We start from the raw sequence: 26039 nt of genomic DNA on the forward strand, positions 1-26039 counted from the left end.
TCTTTTCCGTCATTCGGGCAGCACACACGCAAACTTCATCGTTGTTTCTTACCTTAAGATTTCTTATAGAACACAGTAAGGACTTGTAAATCTCCCTCTTTTATGCCTGGTTATTACTAGAAACATTCTTTCTGTTTATAAACTAAAACTTTTGTCCTTCACAGACAAATGTGGCAATCCAACCAGTACTGCAAACCTTCCTCAGGCCAAACCTACAAGTATAATTTTGGGCTTGGTGTAAGCACAGTGAAACCAAAACCTTCAAGTCACAGTTATGTGTGATGCAATAACAGAACTTTTGAAAGATGATTGTTAAACTTTCCAGATTTCAGCGATATTTTTAACTAATACCTCCTTGAGTAGCCAAATTCTCACACCGCAGATTTTCTACTTCACTCTGCCTCCAAACAAGCGTACTTATGCTTGTGTTACTTTCCCAGGTCTGTGTGGAAAGGGCTACAAATTCTGATCTCTACTATTAAAAGCCAGTTCAATGGCAAGAACAGCCTGAGAAACTGACAGTCTTTGTGATCACTTGCTTCAGAGTGATGACGTACATTGCTCACAAGAAACCTAATTCATGACTTCTTACTGACACTGACTTCTCAGTTCAAAGGTTAAGAAAACTTAGTGTTTCTTAAAAACATTTTTAACAAAGAGACCTCTTTAGAACAAGCAGCCACCCAAATTTCCATGCAAGTAAAACGATACATTCTGTACCTGGAAGTTGTAAACACTCCATAGACTACTGGATTTTTTGGGTCTTTTGAGTTCATTAGGAACACATCCTCTGTAACAATAACAAGAGATGGAAAACCAAGTTAAATTATTTTGGATAATACCTAAGAACACTTCTGTATTCAAAGCCAGTTGTGTCACTTACGTAGTTCATCAAAGTGTGTGTCAATGCCGTTGGGTCCTGGCACGGAACAGATCAGACGTGCTTTAAGGAAAGTTGTCCATTTGTTTACAAGGCTCCTGTGCCCACCGAAGTCATTCTGATGACAAAAATACTTTGCATCAATATCTAGTAACAGTCTGTCTTTGAAGCACCAACAGAGCGTAGAGAAAATACAGGAAAAAACCACAAGATGCTACTTACAAAAAAACAGAGAAAATAATTCACCTTCTACGTACAAAAGCATTTATTATGTTGTCAAAAAAAAATATTCTGAATTGCTTTATTTTACATTGTATTGTGATGTATTTCATAGTAGCACATCATTTCAAAAAACAAAACCAAAATCCCCCAAACCTCTTTATATATTGTAAAACATATATAACACTGGAAAAAGACAGACAGGCAGAATATTTTGCTCTGGAATTCCCAGGTTGCCATGTCCTGGTAAAGCTTAAGGGGTTTAGTATTCTTAACTGGGTAGTAACAAAGTAGAAATGCAAGTTGCAAATGAACAAAGTAGATAAAAACAGCAGAACAGTGGGATCAGTTGCATAGATCTGCAAAACTTATGAGTAAAGTGCACCAAGGACTCCATACTTAAGGGGTAACTGGTTTTCAAGCAGCGACCTCTGGATTTGAGGAGATAAACTGAAATTGTGCATATGGATTAACATGAAATTTTAGTGCAAACATCATAGCTGCCAAAGCTACAACATTTATTAATATCATTTCATTTGTAGAATTTTTTCTAAAAGTCTGTCAGGAAAATATTTGGATGTTTATCAGAGTGGTTGAATGATTCAATCTGCAGTCACTGAGGGTCCTCTGAACAGTCGCCCATTTCTACAGTTAAGCTTAAACAACTGTTCTGTTAAATCTTCCTTTGCCTCCGTTTTAAAGATTTTCACTAATGTGGGAATGGAAAGGTATTACCATTATTTCAAAAAGTAAATTCTTCAAATGTTTTTGGCCTACGTGGAATTATCACATTTCCTGTAAAAGATTCTCTCTTTTGCAGACACATTCTAAGCCTCAGAACATGCCTCTTTCAACAAAACACCGCAGCCTGTGAATCTTCCCCAGACAGAAAACTGAATAGTATACCTTCGGGTGGGTTATCCCCTAAATAGTTTTCACTTGGGACGATTTCTGCATTAGTACAATGCCAGTGCTAATAGTGAATAATTTACAGGCAAGAAAACACAGTTTCTAAAATCACACGCAAAGCATCCTGCAAGTGTATTAAAGCCCACACAACGAACCCATCATTTTACCTTGCAGATCTGCCCTATTCTGGCATGAGTGGCTTTTCCAGTGTGCTCGCCATCGATCGCATTTTCACGGAAGAAGAAATAGATTTTGTCATCTTCTGGATTGTCGCTCTCCGGTATCAGGTGAGCACTAACAAATCTAGGATCTGAGAAGACAATGCCGTTGCACATGTTACTACTCCATGAATTGAATTATTTGCCTTCCTTATATAAATGAATTGTGATTTGCTTCCCAAGAATCAACCTTTACATCAAATGGCAAATATATCTATGTTAGGTACATCATCACCCATTAGCATGTGACAGGTATTTACATTTCTCTCATCTTTAATAGAGGTGTTTGCTACAGATATTTAATGAACAGACTTTATTATTGGAGTAATTAAACATTCATGAAATCTCTTTACAAATGGTTGTATAACATTTCAGACTGGTTTCCTAATTCCATGTATTTATTACTGACATTTTTCTTGTTTCTTTTGATGTTTTGAATTTTGGTCAATAATCTTTCTGCATGTGTTGCACACAAAATGAGAGAATTACTGAGACAAATCTAATATACCTAACTTTAGCAATAATGAAAAAAATGTAAAGAAGTATTTCACATCTTGAAAAGTATTAATGTGTTACTGTCAAAAAAAATGAGTTAAAAAATACAGTTCTGTCTACTTCCACACTATGATACCCCAAACCCCAACATATTTGTCTCATTTTCAGAAGAGAAACGTGTTTGTGAAATTCCATTCAAGTTGTGGAAATAATGTGTCTTGGAATTTTTTTTAAGATTTTTTTTTTTCACAGAAAACCTTTATTTCTTGAAAACTAGAGTGACAATATTATTTGGTGATAAAGAAGATACATCAACAAATTAAAATACATAAAATACTGATTGGTTACATAAAAAATAGTGGAAAGAAGTTTTAGGAAAGAAGTTTATAGCAATTATAACAGCAAATTCGTACCAGCGGTGAATCTGGCTCATCACTGTATTTTAGAGAGATACATCAGCTGGTATCTTTCACTATATTTGGAAAAATAAGACATATCCAACAGATTTACCAATCTGTTTTATAACCATTTTACATCCTGCTGGGATAATTAACTGTGAACTATATTTAACTACTCAGAGTCCTGTTCCTATGTGAAATTATAAGCTATTTTAGTGTCAGGCATTAACATCTTTTCAGTGTACATTTATTGCTATATCGTCATGGAAATAATGAACTGTACTTTGTTTTGCCAGTTTGCACTAGCTGTCCTGTGAAACCCATTGTCTTATTAAGGATGGCAGTGTTTGTAAACAACATATATTTTGATATATTTATGTGTTTAGATGTTTCTGTTGTATGAGCACATACTGGATAATGTTGTGCATGTTTATATATTCTCATGTACTCTGTGTATACATATATACACATATGTACACACATATTCTCATGTACTCTGATCTCAGTTGCTTTCTATGTGCTTAGTAACACTCAATAGATTTTTCATCCAGTTATGTGTCTAGACTCTTCTTGAACTCATGCAAATTTCCAGCATTTGTAGTGTCCTTTTGGAATTTGTTCCTCAAGTACACAATCTAATAAACTAAAACCTACTTCTGATTTTGTGTTTTGAACATCAATCTTATTAACGTCATTTGGTGCCTCTTAATTCCTGTATTGGAAGTACCCACGGTGTTCAAGATGTGGATGAACTGTGCTGTTATACAAGGGCTATAGCAATGCTCTTTGGTGAATTCTGTTCTTTTTCTAATAATTCCTAACATTTAATATGGATTTGACAGTTCCAAAGCAGTAATCTGAAATTTTCATGGAACTTTATGTGCCATAAGCCCAGAACCTCAGTCTTCATTGGTAATGCTCAGTCCACAGCCCATCGTTTTATATGTGAAGATAGACGTTTTTTCCTCATGGTTTTCCCCATGGTTTATCACTACATCATTCATCAAGAATTATTTAATTTGTCATTTGATTGCTTAGCTACCCAGTTGCATAAGATCCTTTTGTAATTCTTCACAATATTCCTTTGTCTCACTATGCTGAATAACTGGGTATCATGTGAAAATTTTTCTCATCCTGCTGCTCAACCTCTTTTTCAGGTTATTTATGAACATGTTGAACAACACAGACCACAGAACAGATTTCTGTGGAACTGTGTCCATTACCTATTGTCTATTACAATAAATCTTTTTAGACACCTGAAAACATCAAAAATCTGTATGCAGCTTAAGCTCTCCAACCCAAACCCCAGTAACTTAAGCTTCTTTTCTTTCTAGCATGCATTTAATAGCCTTCAAGTTACACTGACACGAGGTCCAAGACAAATAATATCTAGACTATATTGTACCATGGTAAATATCTGTTATTTTTTATATATGATCTACCAGGGCTTTGAATGCAACTTGTATTACAAGAAACACAAGGCTACAGCTTGAAAGTTTCTTCATTGCAGTCTGTGGAAGGATACATCAGAGAAAGAGGATACTCATTAGTAGACACTGTTCTGGGCTACTAGATCTGGAGAACCTCTTGTCTCAATACATTGTTTTTACAATTTTAAGGTCTTAATGAAAAGGGTGAAAAAAATCATTCAGTCAAAACCTAAATACATTCCCAAATGGTTGAATGTTGGTTTTTTTTTTTTTTTTTCCTAGCACAATGGGCTTTGTAAATCACAAGATATCAAATTCTAAAACAAATCACTGTATTATCAGACATCAAAAATCTAACTTTACGTTGGCCTGTGAAGATACTGTGGGGAGTCCCACTTGAGTCAATAACATTGCTGATATAATACGGGTTATACAAACTTGCCCTCAGTTAGTATATTATTATTCTTTTCTTTGCCTTTCATAATTTTGCAAGTGAACCTAGAAACAGTAAGACAGTTTAGTATTCAAGCAGGACTGATACAAGAATGATGGAAAAATAGTTTAAGATATTGAAAATATATATTTTGACTAGTTCTGTCAGAGTAGCATCAAAGGAGAGGGGTGTGAGGAAGGCAGATGTAACTAATGTCATAGCCAGAGGGTATGTGAATATGCTTTCTGTGCACTTCTTACCAGTGCCCATCCGGATGAATTCATATTTTCAATTAGTGATTAATAATACTAACTACATCCCTAAAAATAAAGCGGTCGCACAGCCTCATATTAGAACACATCCGTTGTGCATCATGGAACAGTTTTTGTTTAATAACACTGGTGTTTCTTACTGAGCAAACCTCAGGCTGTTTCACCATCTGGTTAAATCAATATGTTTTAGTCAATAAAAGAGTGGTTCTTCATGTTATAGGGCCCTTGCTCTTGTTACCTGGTGGTGTTTGGCTTTTTTCCCCCTTCCTTATGACAGATCTGCGTCTATGCAATGAAGCAAATAAAGGAAGAACAGGCTACATGTGTTCTGTTGCATACAGAACTAGATTAATTTCTGTTCAGAATGAATATAATGATCATAAAAGCAACACCGCGATTGTATATGTGGAGAGAGGGAGAGAAATGTGGTTGATAATTTTGTAGGTTATAAAGCTAAGAAGTGGGTGGTGCAAACTAGTGATCTGTATTGTGTTCTTTATTGTTTCATTAGTGTAGGAGCTGTTCGACTTGCCTGAGGCTTGATGCATACTTGCATTTAACTCCAGGGCTTCAGACCATGCTTATAACTCCCTGTTTAGGGTCCTGATGAATCAATCAGCCAGATGGCCGACAGTCACGCAACATGGCACTCTCCATGGACTACACAGCATTCTTGTATTGCTCTTCTTTGAGGAAGAGAAGGGAGATGTCCACAGACGAGAGACTTCTCCTTGAGTCTCCTAATTGCTCACCCATGCAGCAGAAGAAAGAATGTCATCCATGAATGTGTATGTTCAAGTATTGAGACTGCCCTGCCTTACCCTGCAAAATTAAACAAGTTCGGTATCAAGGGGTCCCCATGGGATGTTTAAAATAATTCAGTCAGGGTTGACCTATTTTATATATTCAACACAGCCACTACAGAAGTGCTGGAATGAACTTCAAGTAAGTTTTACTGAATGGAAAGTGGGACTTTCATCCAAACTCACTGGTGACAGTTCTAAAAGTCAGTGCACTGCAGCTATTGTGGACAGATAGGATAACTTCAAATGACTGTGTATGAATTATCAGGTATTCTGTGACCCTAAAACTGTCTCCAATCTGTGAAGTGTTCAGAAATGCTGTTATAACACTTCAACATTTTCTTCTTTAAAAGCAGTCTCCCATTGGCTAAAAGTCCAGAAAGTATGTTTTGGGAAAACTAATTTAAGAAATAATTTGACAGCAAATATTTTACAATTCATTGCTTTAAAAAAAACCACAAGCAAACAATGTGGAAGAGGGCTTTAAAAACCAGCATACATCAAACGGACATGTCTGAAACATGTTTAAGCATGATCAAAGGAGAAACAAAGCCACAGCATAAACATGATCAAAATAAAGTTACAGCTAAAAACACTTCTCTGATCTTGCAGCCAACGTGGACAAGCTAAAAATAAAAACTTGTATTTTTATTTAAAACAATCAGCCTCAAGAAGCAAATTATTAAAGCACACACCTTTTTCAGTCTCCTTTTTCTAGTTGTCTTGGCTGTGGGGCTATTTCTGAGCTGCCGCATGACACCTTTCTAGTTTTGTGTGCCCTCCTGCAATTACCAGCTCTGCAGACATGGCACTGGCAGCAGCCCATTAAACTGTCCTTCACGAGAAATCTGGCTCTCTACGAAAACGACACCTTGGTCCAGCTGCCTCTATGATTTATATGCCATTGTTTGCTTAGTTAAGTAATGGAAACATGTTTTGCTTGTCTCAGCATTTTAGGTTGAGAAAAAAAGCTAAAAAAAAATCGATCTGCATTTGTTTTCTTTACAAATGTTACTCTTCAGCAGCAACAACTGTGCCCACAAACACACCCCAACAGCAAGAAACAATAAAAGTCAGAAATTGGATTTCTAACTGAATTGTATTAGCATTTTAATGAAGATCTATAAACATGAAGGCACAGAAATTACCTTTAGCTATCAAGACTGACTAAGCTGCGGGAACAGAAGCTGGGGTCATCTCTTCATCACTTGACAGGAGCCAAAGGGCAGTTCTCTCAGGAAATGTTTTGTAAAGAGTTTGAACTGGATGCCCCTATTATTGTATATTTATGGTACAAATGACTAATTTATCAGTTCACAGCAAGAAAATTCTAAGAAACTAGGGAAATTTTATGCTCAGTAAAACTGGAATTGCTATAATTTAATGAAAAGTACTGGAGGGTGACTGGGGCCCTGAGGAGAGGAACAAGACTAGGGAAGCTGAAGTTAAAAATTTAACAACAACAAAAATAGACAGCTGCTCAGGACTTCATAACTACGTACAATGCCCATCCACTGAGACCCAGCACAGAGAGCCTGTCCTCAGAACATCTGAACTTGCAATCACAGCGAGGTCCACTACCCACGGAGCGGACTTGCAGCACCAGCCCCAAACATGCAGAGCAGAGCCGCCCGCCACGGGCACGCTACACAAGGTCACCAGAGGACAAAGCTTTTACTACATGGTGATGAGAGAGCTAAGTTGGTTTGTGGTTTTAAATGCTCGAATGTGGTTTACAAAACACCAAAGCTTTTAGTGGTGTTCCTACAAAGTCCCTTCACTTTAATTCTTCAGCTTTCCCATCTCTCTTGTTGCCGATGTCTCAGGCGAATGCAGCAGAGCTCTCATGGAGTCACTGCTTACAGCCAAGCTCCTCAGCAGCACGGATGGCATCAGACCGCATCCTCATGGTGGGAATGCTCTTTGCACTTGTGGCTATCACGAAACTAATATGAGGGTTTTGTGGTAACTTATGTCAGATGCTGACACGGAAGGTAGTACCGGGGACAGACCACAGAGTAGAGGTGTGATCTAAAGACTGTTTTCAAAGCCATGGGTAGGTAGAGGTGGATGTGTGGTATACAGGCCACGCATGATTGAGGAGTTAGTAGCTATCACAGGGTATAAAGTGCTATGGTCACTCACTGATGTTGCAATGAAAATTCTCCTCAGAAAGAGCTTTATAGACTGGTGATATTTATCAAGGGGTTTTTCTTTGAGTCAAGCCAGACTGATGCTGAGGACTGATGATCTTAGAACAGTGTGTTAGCTATGACAGTTATTTTCTCCTTCATAGAAGTAATATTTCTTTTTTTTTTTTTTTTTAAACTTTTCAAAGACTAATAAAAGCAATTTTAGTGACATAGGCAGATATAATATGGGCTAATAAGTTTAAGGTTTAACTAAGCCTTCTTGTAATTCCAGTTGCATACATATTCTTAACTTTTTTTTCTGATTCAAAACTCTGCAGAATTAAGAAAAAAATCTTTCTCTCTGCAGAATCTGTCTGCCTTGTTTCAGTGGCAACTTGTGGGAAATTTTTCTGATATAAAGAGATTACAGATTTTCAAGGATGAAAGGTATTAAAAATAATATCACTCTTCCATTGTTTCAACACATGGATGCAACAGCAACATAATAAGTGAGAAGACACAAAAAAAGGATGCATAATGCTTTTACAGGTGTAAACTCCTCCACATCTCAGTGCTACACTTATACGTACAGCAACAGGAATCTAAGCATTGTGGCTTTTCAGCGCCTTGACCTTGAGTGTCACCTATGGATCATTCTCATTGTGAGAGACACTAAATCGGAATTAAGTAAAAGCAGTCCGGTAAAGCGAGGGCAGTGACACTGACAGCAACAGCAGCACAAGCACCAGCCCCTGGGGGATGCTGGCAGCGACGCGCCTCCCGGGCGGCTGTGGCCGGCCCCCGCCCCGGTGCCGCGAGATCGAATGACCTTAAGGGGAGCACAACCTTAAATTGCGGTACTTAACACCTCTAAAGCAGTGTAAATGAGGCTCTGGGTAGCAGCCAAGGATGAATCTCCAGGCACTGCCCCTACTCCGAGATGTCTTTCTGCTCCTCTGCCTTGGAGGCACAATTCGGGATGAACAGTTCTTGGGAGTAACATTTTAGCTCACACAGGAAAGAGGAAGAAGAACATGTTGATCTCTGATGCAATTATCAGTTTCTGAAGTCTTTGTTCTAAAGAGACAACAATAGTTTTGATTCCCTGTAATGACTAATTATATGGTGAAGAAAAGTGAATACAAAAGTTCAGTAAAATTATAGCTTAATTCTCAACGTAAATTAGATTTCTCACAAAACAATGCTTATAATCTACCCACCCTATTTAATTTAAAAGAGGTGATTATTATCTCTTTACAGAACAACCACCAAAATTAACACCTCTTTTCCATTGCTGACTATGTTTTAAGGTGTTGTATATCTATCAACACTGTTAATTTTAAACTGATTTACTTGTCCTTCAGAATAATTAGTCAATGGAGAAAACTAGTGTTCTTCACAGAAGGGAAAGGAAAGCTTGCAGAATATTATCTGCATTTAGGGATACTTTAATCTCAATTTTCTGTATTCCTTAACCTCTCTGAAGAAAAAGCTAATAAGAGTTCCAGCTAAGAGCCTGTTTCTTCCTCTCTTGGTCATTTACCTTAAGTTTTTTGACACTCATGTTTGGAAGTAAACACACTAGAAAGCCTGTGTCTTAAGTGTGTAACCTACATCTTTAGAGCACTAGATGTGTGACAAAAAATAAACATCCCAGTTTTTATGTTAAAAAGTGACGTAATAGGGGAGGAAGCAGAGCATGGAGGCACTGAAGACAAAAGATGTTTCTGATTTGGGGTGTTACACACCTTTGGCAATCAGAGCCATGCTATGGGCCTGCCTTTTGTAAGCTCTGAAGATTCACATGTGGAGCACAAGTCCCTGGAGATGCCCAAACAGTTTATCGTAGGTGACCCAACACTCTGAGACCAAACCTGTTCCTCTCCACTAACGTGATTTTCTCAGTCCTTCTAATGCTGAGAGATGTTTTATTATGTCTTGTTGGAATATTCTTCCTCTTTGCAACTTGGAAATCAGAGGGTACACGAAAAGTGTCGGGAAGGCAAAGGGAGCATGCTGCAGCAGCACCATCAGCCAAACTCCTGACACACCACATTGCAGGAGACAAGTCCCTGGCGCAGTGTGAGGAATAGCTGGGGATTAACAATTAACACATTCCACTGCAGGGAAAGTGGACCAGCCATCAGCAATGCGACTGGCCAAAGTATGAAATCCCAAACCGAACAACAGTGGCTTGACAAGTATGTCTTCAGCCTCCATGTATCTCCTGAGACCTAAACTCTTAAGATTTCTCTGTCAGAAATCTGTGCACAACCGTGTCTCCGGCAGGACCTTTTGTCCACACATACATTACTTTTTTTTCTGCCTACATTGTGAACAAATATGACCTTTGTGTCAAAAAGAATCTATTTTCAAAACAGGAAGAAAATTTCCAAATTTTGTACTGCCAGGTTCAATTTGAAGTGTGTGAAAGGGGTTGTGTAGCTGTAAAAACAATCTCCTCCCAGACATCATGTCAAAAAACCGGACAGGACTCTGCCATCATCTCAATTCTCAGTGAGCGATGATCATTCATCGGGAAATGATAATCAGCCTGAGCCAGTTCCCAAGGAGTAATCCAGCAGACAACACTCTTGTAGCAATTTCCTAACCTACCCAATCTTTTTAAATTTAATTTCTTTGTTAAATCCTTGAGATTTGGCCACAAAACTGAGGTCATTTTGTCAAACTATGAAAAAGGTTTTGTTGTTATAATTAACTTTTACAGCTAGTGTAAAGCAACTTGACACAAAATCCATTAAAGTAAGATTAATGAGGGATGGCAGCAAAGACTTGAAAAAAGGGCTGGGTGAATGACTGGTTTTAACTGATCTGTCAGTGTAGCACAGCAACATAAAATGCAGAAAGGCATCTGTAAGCGGAAGCAAAGCCCCTTAGCAAAACCTGAGGTATTCAGTGTGATAGCATCAATTATTACAACCTCCTTCAGTAGTCATGTGAGCATAATAGATGATTCCAACTTAATTTAGCTTCAGTCAACGTAAGGTATTAACAGGATTTGTACCCAGATAAAATTATGTACTAGTTTATTGATGATGTGAAACTTAGTTCTGCTCATTAAAAAAAAAAAAAAAAAAAGGATAAAGTATTCGATAGCACAGGTGTGATGAACACCATGGAGTTACTTGATATAAAAAAGTCTTGCAACATTACCTTTCACACTGCTCTGGCAGAAAGTTGTTCTCAAACTCTGTTTAATTGGTACCTACTTTTATCCTGTACAAGCAAACCCTCTTTTTTTTTTATTCACTGACAGCATTTCAGAAATATTTGATGTAATTACTGTGACTTTTAAGAATTAAAACCTTCTTGGAGTAACACTGTAACAGACTCAAAATTTTAGCATTTTTTAAAAACAATGAAGGAGGAATTTGCAAGACGCTTGCAATACATAAACAGCAGGGAGAGGAATTGGTAAAAAGTGTAGCAAAAGTATTTAAAAAGTAATAAAAGAATGAAATGCAGTATAAAAATATAGATCTTGTAATAAATGGGAAACTGTAGAACATTTTTTAAAATAATGCTTTTTACCAACAAGTCTGGTAAAAAAAAAAAAGCTAAAAGTATGTCAAATATGGAGTAGAACTGAGTATTAATAATGACAACCATTTACACAATCTCGTGAAAAAAGGCTGACGACTCACTAGTCCATGTGAAATATCTCATATGAAGGTTTTGCACCTTTCCCTCTCATGGAACTTTTTCTGCCTTTAGTGGAAGTTCCTTTAGAGAAACTGGAGAATAGGGAACAGAGACTGAAGGGGTGGGTGAGTGGAGAGAGCTGTGCCCCAGGACTGTCAGATTTTACAGTGTGTCAAATGTTATCATACAGCTCAGGAAATATGATTAATCTCACTGACATCAGTGGAACACTTTTTACTATCTATAAAGGTATTGAATTTTGCTCAAATGGCAGTAAAAGAATCAATAAACACCAATCCTCAGATATATGGCCATATTCACAGATAATGTATTATCACTGAATGCTTTCAAATATTTCATAAGACCTGTGGAGTCAATGGGAAAAATATGTAATCCAGTATTTAAAATAACTTTTATTCTCTTTTTCTGAACAATCATCTGTAAAACAGCTCTGTCCCTGAAAGCTTATCTGGTTTCTTCTTATACCAGCTCATCTAATAAAATCTTCCTACAAATCTTGCTGCACTTACCTGAACAGAAAACTTTACAAACCTACTGACAGGAAATGAAATCTATATGTATAAATGTATGTTAAAAATACTCTTTGCCATAATCCAGAAACACAGGCCAGCCTGTCACTCTAAAAGGTAAATCAGAAAGGGAACTATTTTATTTTCATTTACTTAGTATGCTTGTGGCAGCCCTGGGTGCTCAGGAACATCAAATTCTGCTGGATGTTGTACAAGAGATGCTGGTCTCAAAGATTTACAGTTTAACCCTTGCCTTTGAAAGAGGTAATTTTTGCCGATAACACTACAAGGCGACTCACCTTCCCAACATGTGAAACATTCAGCCTATAGGCACCAGTGATATGGATCTGAGAACAGAGGGAAAAAGAGCTAAAAAAGGCATACCAGCTGGCAGTTCAATGTTGGTGGGTTATTCTCACCAGTCTCTTGGATATGGAAACCTACAGACAACACTGCCGCTTTTGAGACTGAAATTGAGATTCTTAAAAGCAATGTTACCACATTTCAATAACATAGCAATTTATCTGTATACTATCACATCATCTGAGGCATTCACTGCTTCTATAAGCTATTAGCTGGTGAATACCTGTGTACTTCGACATATCTTAAATGTTACCGTATACTTTACTCCACCTTTTTTACTGTATGGTATACAGAAGCACCTATCTACATGTTTAGAAAATCAAACGTAACAGCCAGTTATTCAACAAGGATCGACTGATATAAGTCCATGGAATCCAACGGAATAGCAAGGGGTGGGATACTTTAGACACCACTTTGAAACCTAAGAGCTAGAGATAAGTAATACAGGGTGCTCTAAAGATCAAGGGGAAAAAGAAGTACCACTTTGGCAATGCACCAAAATGGGAAGTTCAGGATCTATTGCACTGTCAAAACTTAAAGACATCAAATGAGGAACCATTTGTCAAGATTTTTTTTGTGTGTGTGTGAGTGTGTCCATCATATCTGATAACTGCAATTCTGTGAATAAGGAATTTGATGCTTCTTTGTTTATTTTCACAGTTATTTAGTCAAACATGCTACTTTCACAAGTGAAAATTAAGTATCCATTTGTCTCTCCCATTTGTCCTTTTCTCTTTCTGTTCTCTCTTCCTTACACCCCGGTGATGAATAAGGCTCTGCAGGCTAAGTGATGCTGGTGGTGACATCTGTTTCACCCTTTTGTTTTGCAGTTGTTGCCTGGTGGAACCTGGGGAGGGACCCAGTGGAGTGGCCCAAGTGGGACTGGAATAGTATCCATTTGGGAAACACTGGGTTTGCAGAAGTAAATTAAGAAAAATCACTAATAGCTTTTGTATCAATTAAAACCCTGAAAAGGATGAAAACTGATCTGCTGGGAAATTACATGCCATACTAAATATACAGTTTTGTAACTGCAGGTGTCTTCTCTTCTCTGTTGAAAGACTAGAGAAATATTAAGATGTCCTACAATTACAGCACAAATGGGTCTTCAAGATGTACAATTTGATATATCATAGTATTTCATGAATAATGAAACAATAAAATCTGCAAGGAAATAACAAATGTGCATTTAACTGCAACAGATGCTCTATCTAAATTTCTTGATCTTACATTCCTTTTGTGCTCAAAGTATTGCATTAGGCCCAGTCTTGCTCTAGTAAAGTCAACAGCCATAACTCTGCTAAATACAGAAGTCGAAATATATCCTTGAGAATGGAGCTTAATATTAGCTTTCCAATTCTCTGCTAGTGTGACTTTAGAATTGTGTTCTTGAACTACCTGAATGCGTTATCAGTGTTTCAAACACATTGATGTTTCCACTTTGTTGTAAAAATAGGCTTTTTACACAAGACAGTATTTAGCAACCTAGTACCAGCCATCGGTTTGATATCAGCCGTGACATTAGTTAATTTTCAGAATCACAGAGGTTAAAGCTCACTGAACTATAAACAGTTGGAAACATGGAGTGTAATCCCAAGGCACAGCTCTGCACAAGCTGTAATTTAAATCATATTGCATGCTAAGCTGAAAAGGCAGTGCAGGTCCCAGAGGGCATGAATAAATCTGCAGTCACTGATTTGCCACACACATTTGTGTTGGGATTCTGTAACTGTGCAAATGTGATGTCTTCCTTTAGTGCCGAGGACCTGTCATCTACTGAGATTTGTAATTAAATAACCCAAAGAACAAAAGCAATTACTGAGCCTTACAAGCATCCAGACTGGAATTTACACAATTTCATGAACAAAGAGAAGGGGAAGTTAAGGAGACAGAGAGAAAGGGAGGCTTTGAGTCTGCTACTTAATTCAGCTGTGTCTAGTGCCAGCTGAGATTTTAATGTATAGACCAGGTATTCGCATACCTGGCTTACTTTGAACTAATAATTCCATCAGCACAAACTCCACTCTGAAGTGGATGTTTCTCCATCTAAGGGAGCCTATTATGTTTCATCTGGCTACGTGCCACATCAGGTGTTGGCTTTGAGCAATCAGTTGTGTTAATTGCAAGCAACACTGAATGCCTTTTGGGACAAGCAATTCACGGTTCAGGAATGTTAGTGTAAAGAGGGTTAGGTTCAGCCCCATTACCAAGAGCAAATCACAAAGTTTGCATAGGTCGTAAACTTAACAGTTGTAATTTCATGGAAGGGGGAAAGAGGTAGGAACTGACTAAGGGTCTGTATCCTCACATCATTAACTGCTGGGTGTGTTGGCCATCTCAGTTACTTGATGGGGTAGTGGCTGTGTGGTGGTGGAGTCCTTCATATTTTCAGCTCAGCAGCTCTGTCATCCCATTCCCCAGGCTCTGTCAGGTATTCTGAACCAGGCCAACAGGGTCAAGACACTGGCTCAAGAGAAGACTGCATCAGCTGCCTATGAACATGGTCTTGTCCACATTCATTGTCATTTTTCTTCTTTGTATTTGTCATACTGGGCAAATAATAATTAAAAAAAAATTCACAGGAGTTGTATGATGTCAAGGAAATATTATAAGGCCATAAATAACAGTGAATGCAATAAACAGATTCTGAAGGGCAGATTTATATCAAAAACAGATATTGAAGAAATAAAACTTGTTAATGAAATGAGCTGAGCTTCAGTGAGTATAAATCAGTAGATCTTTCTTGGCTGCACTGGGTATATTCTCATTTAGTATCAGCTAAAGATCTGACTTTATACATAAAAAATACCTTTAGTATTTTATCTAACTTATCTGTCTTTTAGCATCTTTATCTAACTTTTGTCTCACTACCTGAATAACAGGCTTTAGCTAATCTATCTATTTGCAAGGGGTGATTTCTATTGTTTACCCCTGAGTCACGGCACCAGCACTATTTAAAAGAAGAAACCTGCCCAAATGTTGGAGTTGATGGATGGGAGCCTTGGACTGAATCATTAGAGATAAAGGGAGTAAGTGTGTGACGGGGAGGGGGAGGAACTGGTACAGACCTCAAAGTCTGCAGGTGCTTAGAAACAGAGTGGAGGCTCAGGAAGTGTCTCTAATACCCTTTAGAGGCTCAGTCCCTGGTGTCCCACATGACTGTACAAAGAAAACTTCTTAAAACAAAGCCATCTTATTTCTCCCTTTAACAGACTAAAACATTGCCAAACACTTTTGCATCTGAGGCTGTGAATTTCATTAAATTCAATGCAACTCGCTCAGCACTCTCTATTTCTGTGTGGCTGAAACCTCTAATTCTCTCTCCACCGCCCCGCGGCCAGCGTGCTCTAGTCACATCACACTTAACCTTTGCCTTGGCTTCTCAGAAAAGAATTTGTTTCACTCTATTCACGGCTTCAACAGTTTGGCAAACTGCACTTGAGTGCCGCGCTGGGCCTTTATATTGAACACACTAATCTGATTGTTTTTCCACTCTACAAACTTTGGGTCAACAATCAAGCTGCTGCCAGAAACTAATTAATTTGCAAACAGGCCCCATTTTCACAGGGGGAGAGCTTTTGAAACCTATGTCAGCAGAGCTGGTCACACCATGGTGACATGCATTGTCATGGCATCCACTTTTCTGGGTAATTCTCCTCACTAATTTTTCACCACACACATGAACTCAAATTACCCAGTCAACAGTAAATCTCTATTGAATGCCCACCAAACTCTAAACGTGGTGGCCTGAGAAGAGGAAATTGGTATTGACAGGGTCAACACTCATTAAATTGATGGCTAGAGCAGAAGAGAAAAAAACCCCAACACAAGAACATAAAAAAAAAAGATTCAGATGTGTGTCATATCCCAATGAAGGGGGCTGTAACAGACCCGTTCCAGCTTTGTTTAAATCAATTAGTATTCTGCCGTGGGATTCCTTACAAGCAGATTTCAGCTTAACTTTTCTTGAAGAACTGGTTAGTTACTTTTGTGAACAGGAAAGGAGGCACAATCTGGTAGCTAAAAGTCACTGTTTTCCAAGCATCAGAGCTGTGACGAGCCCTCACAGAGATCTCAGAGACCATGGGAACCGTATTTGAATTTGCAAGGCCTATAGCACATAGACTTTGGCTTTGGCATCCTGTCACCTAATCTGGACTTCCCTTTTCCTTAAACTGATTTGGATCTTTGTAAAAATAATAATTACAAAGAAATCCATGTTGTGGAATTTAAAGTGGAGCCTACACTAAAAGCAAAGCAAAGTGCAGTCTTAGAACCTGAGCACTACACTTGTCCTGGACAAATTACCTTTTTTTCCCTATTGATATTCATCTCCAGGGCAAGAGGAGAGGCTGCCTATGAACTGATGTATGTGGGTAATATGTTTATATATACAGAGATATGTATAGATAGATATGGTCCTTTTAATCATATATTAACTGAAAGTATTACACAAAGCTTTCTAGTAGTGATTATTACCACAGACACTGCTGCTTCAGTTATATACTGAGTTTGTCACCACCCTTATGCGAGCAGACCATTACTTTACCAAGCTATCCATTGCCAACTCTACAAGTTATCCATTGAAATAAATCCATACAAATAAACAATCCTTCTTAGTTAAAAAAAAAAAAAAAAAAAAAAAAAAAGTTTTCTTGAGAACACAGAATATCACTGGGACTACTGGTAATCAGTCACTGGTGTTCATTACTCAGTACGAGAAGGGTACAGAGCTGGAGCCACGCACGATCAAGAGTGTGACTCCTGGAATGTACTCATGGAGCTGGGTTTTTACACAGCTCCTACTGCTGGAGGTGGAAGATGAGACTCAGTTTTGTTCCTCTAAAGCTAAGTCTATAAAAAGCAACTCACCTGGGTCATAAAATTTGATTCTGAGCTCCCAAGGCAGATCACCCAATTTGCCCTGTACAGCCAGGTGCATTGTTTAATCCACATCTAGCATCTACCAAGAGCTTGTTCTGGCTCATTCGTCCAATTTCCTGCCCAGAAAAGTCAGAGCATAGGTGATGGGAAGGGCTACACTCTCAGGTCTCAGCCCAACATGAAGCTCACCAGGATTTACTGGGTTGTTGACCTGATATTGTATTCACCACTGACATAAACCCCCTAAAATGTAGCGGTTCTAAGGCACGTCACCAATAGATCATTTCAGTGTACACAAGTGAGCATAGATCCCCAAGTTGACAATCACTTCCAAGTCTCTGTTCGGAGACAGCCTATGCACTGATCTGTTTGGGACTGGGGTCATATTCCACAGTGCTTCTTTTGACAGCTATGAACTTCATTCTTAAAACTGCACTATGTACAGCAGACAAACATCTCTGGTCTCAAGGGGACACAGTGCACAAAGCATTGAACTCTGAGCTCCCCCATTATTTTTGCTCTTACATGATCTATAAAGAGAGTCGCAGTACAAATTGCAGCAAAGCATAGCTTCTACTCTACACTCACAGATAGTATTTTTTTTGGTGTGGATAATAAGGCTGACCAGGCTAAAACCCATAAATAAGCCCATGGTTAACCATGCAATATACACATATCCTAAGTCATGTGTTCCTGAACCAGTTTGTATCCTAACTTCCCCAGGCATATTGAGGCTATAGCTCAGACCAATATGTTTACTGATGCAAGTCATTTTGCCCCAGGTCATGTTCTCTAGATTGCCAGGAAGTCCTCAAAAAGTGTGGTCAAACCAGGGGAGTATCCTCTTCTGCTTCACCTTTTCTACCTACTTTTTCCACCTCAGCCTCAAAACTTATCCTTCAGCTACTTTTACCAGTTTTTCATACCTAAATGCAACAAAATCTCAACCTCAGTCCTGAAATTTAATGAAGAAAATCACCTAATCCTAGATGAAGGGGGGGTGGGAGGGTGGGTGAGCAGGTGGGGAAGGAGGCACATATCTATTTCCCAGAAGGATTTAAAATAAGTTCATTCAGGCTACTTGATGGGAGATGATAATTTTTCTGGTTATCTTTACCCACCATCTTCATGATCTTCCTCACATCCAGAGGAACTGTAAAGTATATTCTCTAATTTCTACTTGGTCTTTGACTTCTGAATCAAATGTTTCCCTTATTTGTATGAAGATACAGGGAGCAGTTATCAGACAGGACGAGTCAACTGGTTCAAATGCATTAGTATCTTCTGATCAAGTACTCAGCTGGACCTACAGCTTCCTGAGTTGTAACCATTTCAGGTTAGTGACAGGATAAATGTCAAATAATAACATTAAGAAAGAAATTATTCTTTTGTGTTTTCAGAAATTCTACACTTCTTCCAAGAGAAAAAAGAATAGAACTGTAATAAAAATCTATAGAGATAAGACTTGTTAGACTGCAATGAGAAAAACAATTTAAAATTCATATTTAGTCTCTCATATTTAGATCTACAGACTTAAGGGAGAAAAAAAACCCTGTAAATTGAGCTTGTATGCCATTCTGTTCACATTATTATGCCACTGTCACCATAGTTTCTGAGTACTTCCTAGCACTGTGTTAGGTGACATTAGCATTTGTCACACATGGAATTTATCACTGTGAAATTATTTATTGCTATTCTTAGCAATGAAGATAATGGTAGTGGGGACGGGAGAGTGTATTGAGTGAGAAATGAGGCTTGCATACATGGACACGTCTCGATCCTGCAAGAGTTGGAGTTGTTCATGCCTGTATAAACAGTGGTGGGAAAGTGTGGGACTTGGTGCACACTACAGCCTGAGTGATAGGACATATCAGCTCAGTAATTGGGTCCAAATATAGAAATGCATATTTTAAATACAACAGATCCTCATGGGGAAAAAAACACCAAATGAACAACAGCAACAAAAAAGCACACACCAAAAAAATCCCCTCACTGTTTTCACTGGTGAGGTTGTTTAAATATGTTCTTGTAAACTTATGGGAATGGAGACCTTAAAGAGACTTAATCGACTCACTGCAATCCCTGTGACGTCAGGCAAGCGCGCTATATGACAACACATCAAATGTTATCTAAGTTCCTCCTACCACCAGCTAGGCTGCATCACTGAGTACTTCTATTGGGCAGCTTTTTTCTAATTTCATCCCCCCCATGGTTTACGACTTCTAATTTGAAGAGTAAATATATTCATATGCAGTTCATACCCTGTTGGTTTTTTTTATGTCCTTTATTTAAATAGCTTATTTCTTGCTGGAGATTTATTGTATTTGTAGCATCCATCACCTCCTTTCTCCAAGAACATCTCAGATGTACTTTATGAAACAATCCCCAGGTACCAGGATGGTTGGATCCTGTCTATGCTGGCAGGTCAGCCATCTTCCACATCTGCTCACCTTTGGTGGCATGTATTTTAGTGCCTTCTGTATATCTGGACTGGGAATTTGAAGGAGGTGAGCTGGAAAGTGGGAAACTAGGAAGGCATTTAGGGACAAGGGAGTGGCACAGAAGAGGGGGACATCAGTGGGTATGTATAGGTGAGAAAAAGGTTTTGATGTGGGTGACCAAAGACAAATTATAGATTCAAGGATGCAGCAAATGAACACATCCAAATCTCAGCAAGAGTAATTGCAAGAGAACAAATATTCATTTCCAAACATCTTGACACATTCAATACATTTTTATTAGAGAGGTAAAAACCCTATAAACTAGCTGCAATCTTGTCTTTCTCTTGCCATACATTCCCCTAATGTGCAATACATATATATTAAAAATTATGTGTGTATGTTGCCAGTGCTGGGACATCCTACAAACTGCCATAAGTGGAAATAACATAAAGTGATGGCTAAAGGTCTGCATGAATGCCAGGAGAGTATCAAGTCCATGTTTCCTGCCTTGCAGCCTGTGAAATTTAAGAGGGCATTTTCTTTTTTATTGAACAGTCGCTCAGTTTCTATAATTCTCAGCTGTTTATATCACTGTAAAGTAAAGATTACCAAGGACAATAACCCCAGGGGACTAAGCACAGCTATTACCCTACTTTAAAAATTAAGCCATGGAAAGTATGCTAAAATAATATCATAGAGCTGGTTTTAAACCCATAAAAATCAAGGAAATTCCAAACCAAGGCTGGAAATCCAGACTGACAGTCTCTCTTAACCCCAGGTCTAGTAAATAGAGTGACCGAGACAAGTATTCCCTCACTTTTCTGGGGTGCAAACCAGACTCATAATGCTACCTTAATGCAGTTTTTGTGATTTCATTTCCTTTCAAGTCTTCTGTAGCCCAACTCTGTTTTGCTTTTAAAATAAATGTTTATGGTTATTCATTTTACAAAATGTTAACAACTTAAGGCCAGATCCCCTGTACTCAAGGCAGGGAAGATGAGAGCAGCTCCAAGCTTTCTTTCCACTCCCCTAATCTTGAGCTTGAAAACTGCCTTCAGTGCATTGCTTTTGCATAGCTTAGCATTTGCTTTGGTACACTGAACTGCCATTTCTGCCTTCTTGCCTCCAGCCATGCCCTCAGCTCTTGCATGAATGCTGCCACGGATGGTGTACAGTAAACGCCGTCTGCAGCTCACCAGGGAACTCCCTGGTACCAGGGGAAGCTGCTCTGACCTGCTCGGGCCGCCTACTCATCTTTTTTTATTGCTGAAGCACTTCATAGAAGCAGGACCTGAGCTACGCTTTCTTGAAATAACACTGGTTTCTGATGGCTCTGAACAGTAAGAGGCAATGGCACATCTAAAAAGAAAGCATGGGGTTTGCCTATGGGCAAGATTCTGTAAGATGTATGTGTAACATCAAAGCCACTGCTACTCAGTAAAGCTGGACAGGAGATGCTTTTTCAATTTCAAGATTTTTTTTTTCTAAGAGTTCAAAACTATTCTTAACCCTCACTGGGACCAACTGACACTGTCAAAGCTTTTTGAGCAGAGAAACTCCATGACCTTACCAGAGGAGCCAATAACATGCCTGGTGAGCACGCACATGGCTTGTAACAAAGTACATGATTCAGTCTGGGGGCAGCTTTTCCTATCCAAGATGACTTCCCTAAGCACCAGCTTATTTTACTGTGTTTTTGCAAATGCCTCCATGTCACATCTGGCCAACTCTGTATCAATAATTAAATATACACTGCTACAGTGACTGATGTATGGTTCCCTACCTTCTAGATGAATGCCCTGACTACATGGCTATAGAATCAGTCTCCCTTGCTTTGTTTGGCTTGGTAACCATTTAATTATTTATACAAAATGAAATGTTTTTAGAAGCCTGCCAGTATTTAATATCTTTAAAAGACTTTAAAAAGTCTTTAAGAGCTGCTGGTCAGCACCTTCCCTTGGGCTGGGCTAAGTTCAAAGCCCTCTTTCTAGCAACATTTAACTTCTTACAAAAGGTAGGGCATTTCCAAAAAGTGTCTGTGTGATCTCTGTAGGAGCTCTAGTCATACTTAAATCCAAAAAACTTAATTGCTCTGTGCAATGTTTTCCTACTTTTACGTCATTTTGGAATGATGTTCAAATTCTGAGAAAAGTTTGCAAGCTCTTAATATCTTCTCTCCATTTTTGGTACCAAACAGCTGTGTTTTCTGCACCCTGTTAGCTCTGACCTTAGCCTCAGTATGGGAAAAGCAGTTTCAAGTTCCTGCTCTCAATGAAGTAAACATTAGCAAGGACTTACAACTAGATGTCTCACCATTTAGCTATTAAACTCCAAGGGAATGAGGAGTTTGTGAGTGTGATCAGAACTGCTGTTCTTATCCAGCTTTCAGTGTATGTCCACTAGAATAGTGGTTTTCAACCTGAGGCTAAGCACACTGTAGAAAACAACTAGAAAAGCAAACCCACCCCTATGCAGCAATCCATATTTTTACTAAAAAAATGTATAAAGCTCTGCAAACTTGACGTTCAAAACTCATTTATACAGATCTTTAAGAAAGCAGAATACACTTCATCCTTCGATGAGAGCTTTTTTCATTAAAAGCTTTAAAGACATGCAAACACATAACTATATTTAAAAGAGACAAATGATAAAAGAAAAAAAAATGATCAAAGGACTAGCATGCCTGCAGAGTTTCAAACCCAAACAATTATCATTTTTGGATTTCCCTGTCAGATGCTGAAATGACGAGTACTGCGTGGAAAGGCTGCCAGGACCTTATCACTGGGAAATTAACACTAAAGTCTTAAAGCCTTTAATGGGAACGTTGTAGTGCAGATTCAAAGCCAACTTTTCCATATTAGGAATGTAAGCTTATCAAGTTGTAATGGAGAGATAAATTTCAAAAATGTACTTACGGATCATTCTCTATTAAATTACAGACAGTTATGAGAATATTTCTAAAAGCCTCAGTTTGATTCTTCCTGTTTTTAAATTAGTTTGGAGCTTTCCATACAGCAATATAGGTAAGAACTACACCTAAAGCTGAAGTTCATCTTTACCCCGTAATACGATAAATGCTGCCTTTCTGCTTTTATGCTTATTTTGGACGACACTTAAATTCTAGGGAGCTTGAGGTTTGTCAGCTCTTTACGTGCAACTGTCTTCTCCTCCCCATCTCGAGCATAAAGCAGTTGCGGTTTCTGCACCCTGTCAGATGTAACCTTAGTGCTAATTTGGGAAAAGTAGTTCTCACATTTAGTGCTGAAAGACTGATAACCAGATCCACAAACAAATGACACATTTTCAGCGATGAAGTACAGGGGCTGTGGACAATGGCTGTGCTTTCCCACTGCATAAATCCTCCTGACTCAGCTGTCATTGTGCAAATCTAGTGCACAAAAGCAGATTTTGCTCGCATGACTGGACTTTATGTCATCATGACTATCAAAACAAAAGTGGGTGTTGTGTTATCTTGAACATATTACTCTACCAGGTACAAAGATAGATGGATATGTCTGTAACCCTTATACTTTACTGTCTCCTGAAGTCTAGAAATCTTGTCTATTATTATAATAAAATAAACCAATGAGCAATATTTCTGGGTTACTGGGCAAGCACAGACTGTAGAAATGAAATGTGATAGACCTGAATCTGTCCTCACAGTAGTTCACATGAATAATGGCAAAACTAAATTTAACAGGACAAAAGTCAGATTCATACAACTTGTCATACACACATTTATCTGATACATATATCCAATGCATATATCATATATAGAGCTGTTTATCCCATCTGCAATAGCATTTTGTGGTTTTAATTTTGAGTCAGGGAGTGGTTTTGTTATGGACTGTGTATACAGCTAATATGATAACCAGTATGATACCAGAAGTTCCTGACTGTCGCTAATAAGAAACTGTGTTGTTAAAACATAGTCTGCTCTTATACATTAAAAATTTGTGTGAACAGTTTGCACTAAATTGCAAAACCACACAAGAAAACCCGGACCTCAGCACAGGCATAAATAATGTGGCTAGGAGTGAAAAATACTCCGTGAATCCAAAAACAGGAGTCCAGATGCAAGAAGCGTGTACAGCAAAAGTGTCTAGTCAACTCTTCAAAAATTAAAATATAAATTAACTCAGAGTAACTACAGTTAGTATTACTGGCTCACTTAAATCAAATGTCAGCTTTTTCAGATGATTAATTCTCATTTCCAAAATGCTCATATCCTTGTACAGCTAAAGCCAAGTGTAATTCCATTTAAGTTATTGGAATTTTAACTTCAGAAGAACTTGGATGAAGTACTCAGATGCATTTTAAAGTATTTTGGTACATGAAGCCAAAAACAGATTTTCTCTGAAACTATGCCTCTCTCCCCATACAGGCAAACAACCAACTACAGGCTTGATTAGTAATATCCATACAATAACGTAAGCTCTTGTGCCTTGTTAAACTATTGAATATTTTGAAACCCAATAGGGAATGCCAAGGACCCCTTTCACTTTTTCCAAACTATTGTCAGCTCTGAACTGCTCAGGAAGCACTGTTGATTCACTTTCTGATGGACTTTGGTGGCTGGTGTCAGATTCCCTTCAATCCAGCCAAAAATTAAAGCCTGTACAAAGCACAGTCGTGGCCAAGGCTCTGTAGCTACTTTGTGTTGACGTGTGGCTGATGCCTCCACAAGCTTTGAGCTTCTGTCCTACTTGTAGCCTACAGCGATCTGCTCCTGTGGCACGACTGTGTTAGCCATAGTGTCTGTATATGTTTTAAATTTGATCACACTGCACAGATCTCAATGTAATTAAACCAAAAAATTCTTCTTTATAAATCATTTTTTATTAGTTTAACTGGTTTAAGACAAAATTCTGCTCCAAATAAAAGAGGGGTGTATATGTCACAGATGTTGCTGGAACGAAGCTGTGTGCTAGTCTTTAATGGCTAGATGAATGTAACCGGATAAATGTACATTTTACATACCATTTAGCCACCGGGAGTCATGCTGCTCTGTTCTGATTGGATGATGATGCCCCAGAGTTCGGAAAATGGCAAAGTCCCTGCCCATGAAGTCTGCTGCTGTGCCGGAGTACAGTTCTCCATCTGTGGGAGGATGTAATTGTAAGCAACATTTCTAAATTTTCCAGTCATGGTAAGTCAGAGAAAGCTGTCAGTCCTATGTTTATATTACACTAATAAGGATAATGAGAAAATTACAAAGCAATAAGCCATATGCAATGTATTGCCATTGAAAATACACAGTTAGACCCACTTTCTCACTGCAGTGCTTAACTGTTACCTCTCAAATGAGCTATATCTCCCGACTGTTAGTGCATCCACTTTTCAAAAATACATTTGGAATCTTGGCCTGGAACAGCGATGGCTTATACACCTATCCCTGGCAGGCAGGAGTATGCAGCCCCCCAAAACCTACCGAACTGTGAAGTTACTCTGTTTTGAAAAGGAGTTTGGACTGGAGACCTCCAGAGGTTCCTCCCAACCTACTGGGGTTTTGTGACTCTGTGTTGGGAATTGGAGAGTCCAGCTCATTCACTCTCAGTTCAGAAAGTCACCAAGTCCCCTGAATTTTTAATGTAGAAACTGTCTTTTGGTTTGTTTTTTTGGGTTTTTTTTTTTTTTTGAGCAAGCAAATGATCTGAAAATAATACCTCCTACAGGGAAGACAGAACATGTCTTTCTCCTTTGGCCACCTTTGTAACTGTGATACTGGCAAAGGGCAACAGCTAAGGGAGAGAGAATAAATTAGATCATTCCCTGCTACCTTGACCCCACATATATCACAGTGAACAAGTGAATTAAAAACTGACTTGTGGTACTTCAGCCTATAAATGGTACATACATAGCCTAGCTGGAGAAGAAACTCATCATATTAGAGTCCCAGTGTGAGCCTCCTCAGCCGGCTAGAAGTATCATTGGAGGAGACAGAGAGACACAGGCTAAATTCAAAGGAC

General features: G+C 38.5%; 1 protein-coding gene across 1 annotated transcript in view; it reads right to left on the minus strand.

The window, feature by feature from the left end:
- Window positions 1-25165, minus strand: part of SEMA3A (sema domain, immunoglobulin domain (Ig), short basic domain, secreted, (semaphorin) 3A) — a 58033-nt gene extending 32868 nt beyond the window's left edge. Inside the window, exons 1-4 of the mRNA XM_010075494.1 lie at window positions 25051-25165; window positions 2176-2318; window positions 884-998; window positions 721-790 (exon numbers count right to left, since the gene is read on the minus strand). Coding sequence (XP_010073796.1) covers window positions 721-790; window positions 884-998; window positions 2176-2318; window positions 25051-25135 — 413 coding nt within the window. The 5' untranslated portion in view covers window positions 25136-25165. The remainder of the gene's footprint in view (window positions 1-720; window positions 791-883; window positions 999-2175; window positions 2319-25050) is intronic.
- Between the last annotated feature and the right edge of the window lie 874 nt (window positions 25166-26039).

The sequence above is a fragment of the Pterocles gutturalis genome, unplaced genomic scaffold (genome assembly GCF_000699245.1).
Source record: "Pterocles gutturalis isolate BGI_N339 unplaced genomic scaffold, ASM69924v1 scaffold24677, whole genome shotgun sequence".
Taxonomy (NCBI): domain Eukaryota; kingdom Metazoa; phylum Chordata; class Aves; order Pterocliformes; family Pteroclidae; genus Pterocles; species Pterocles gutturalis.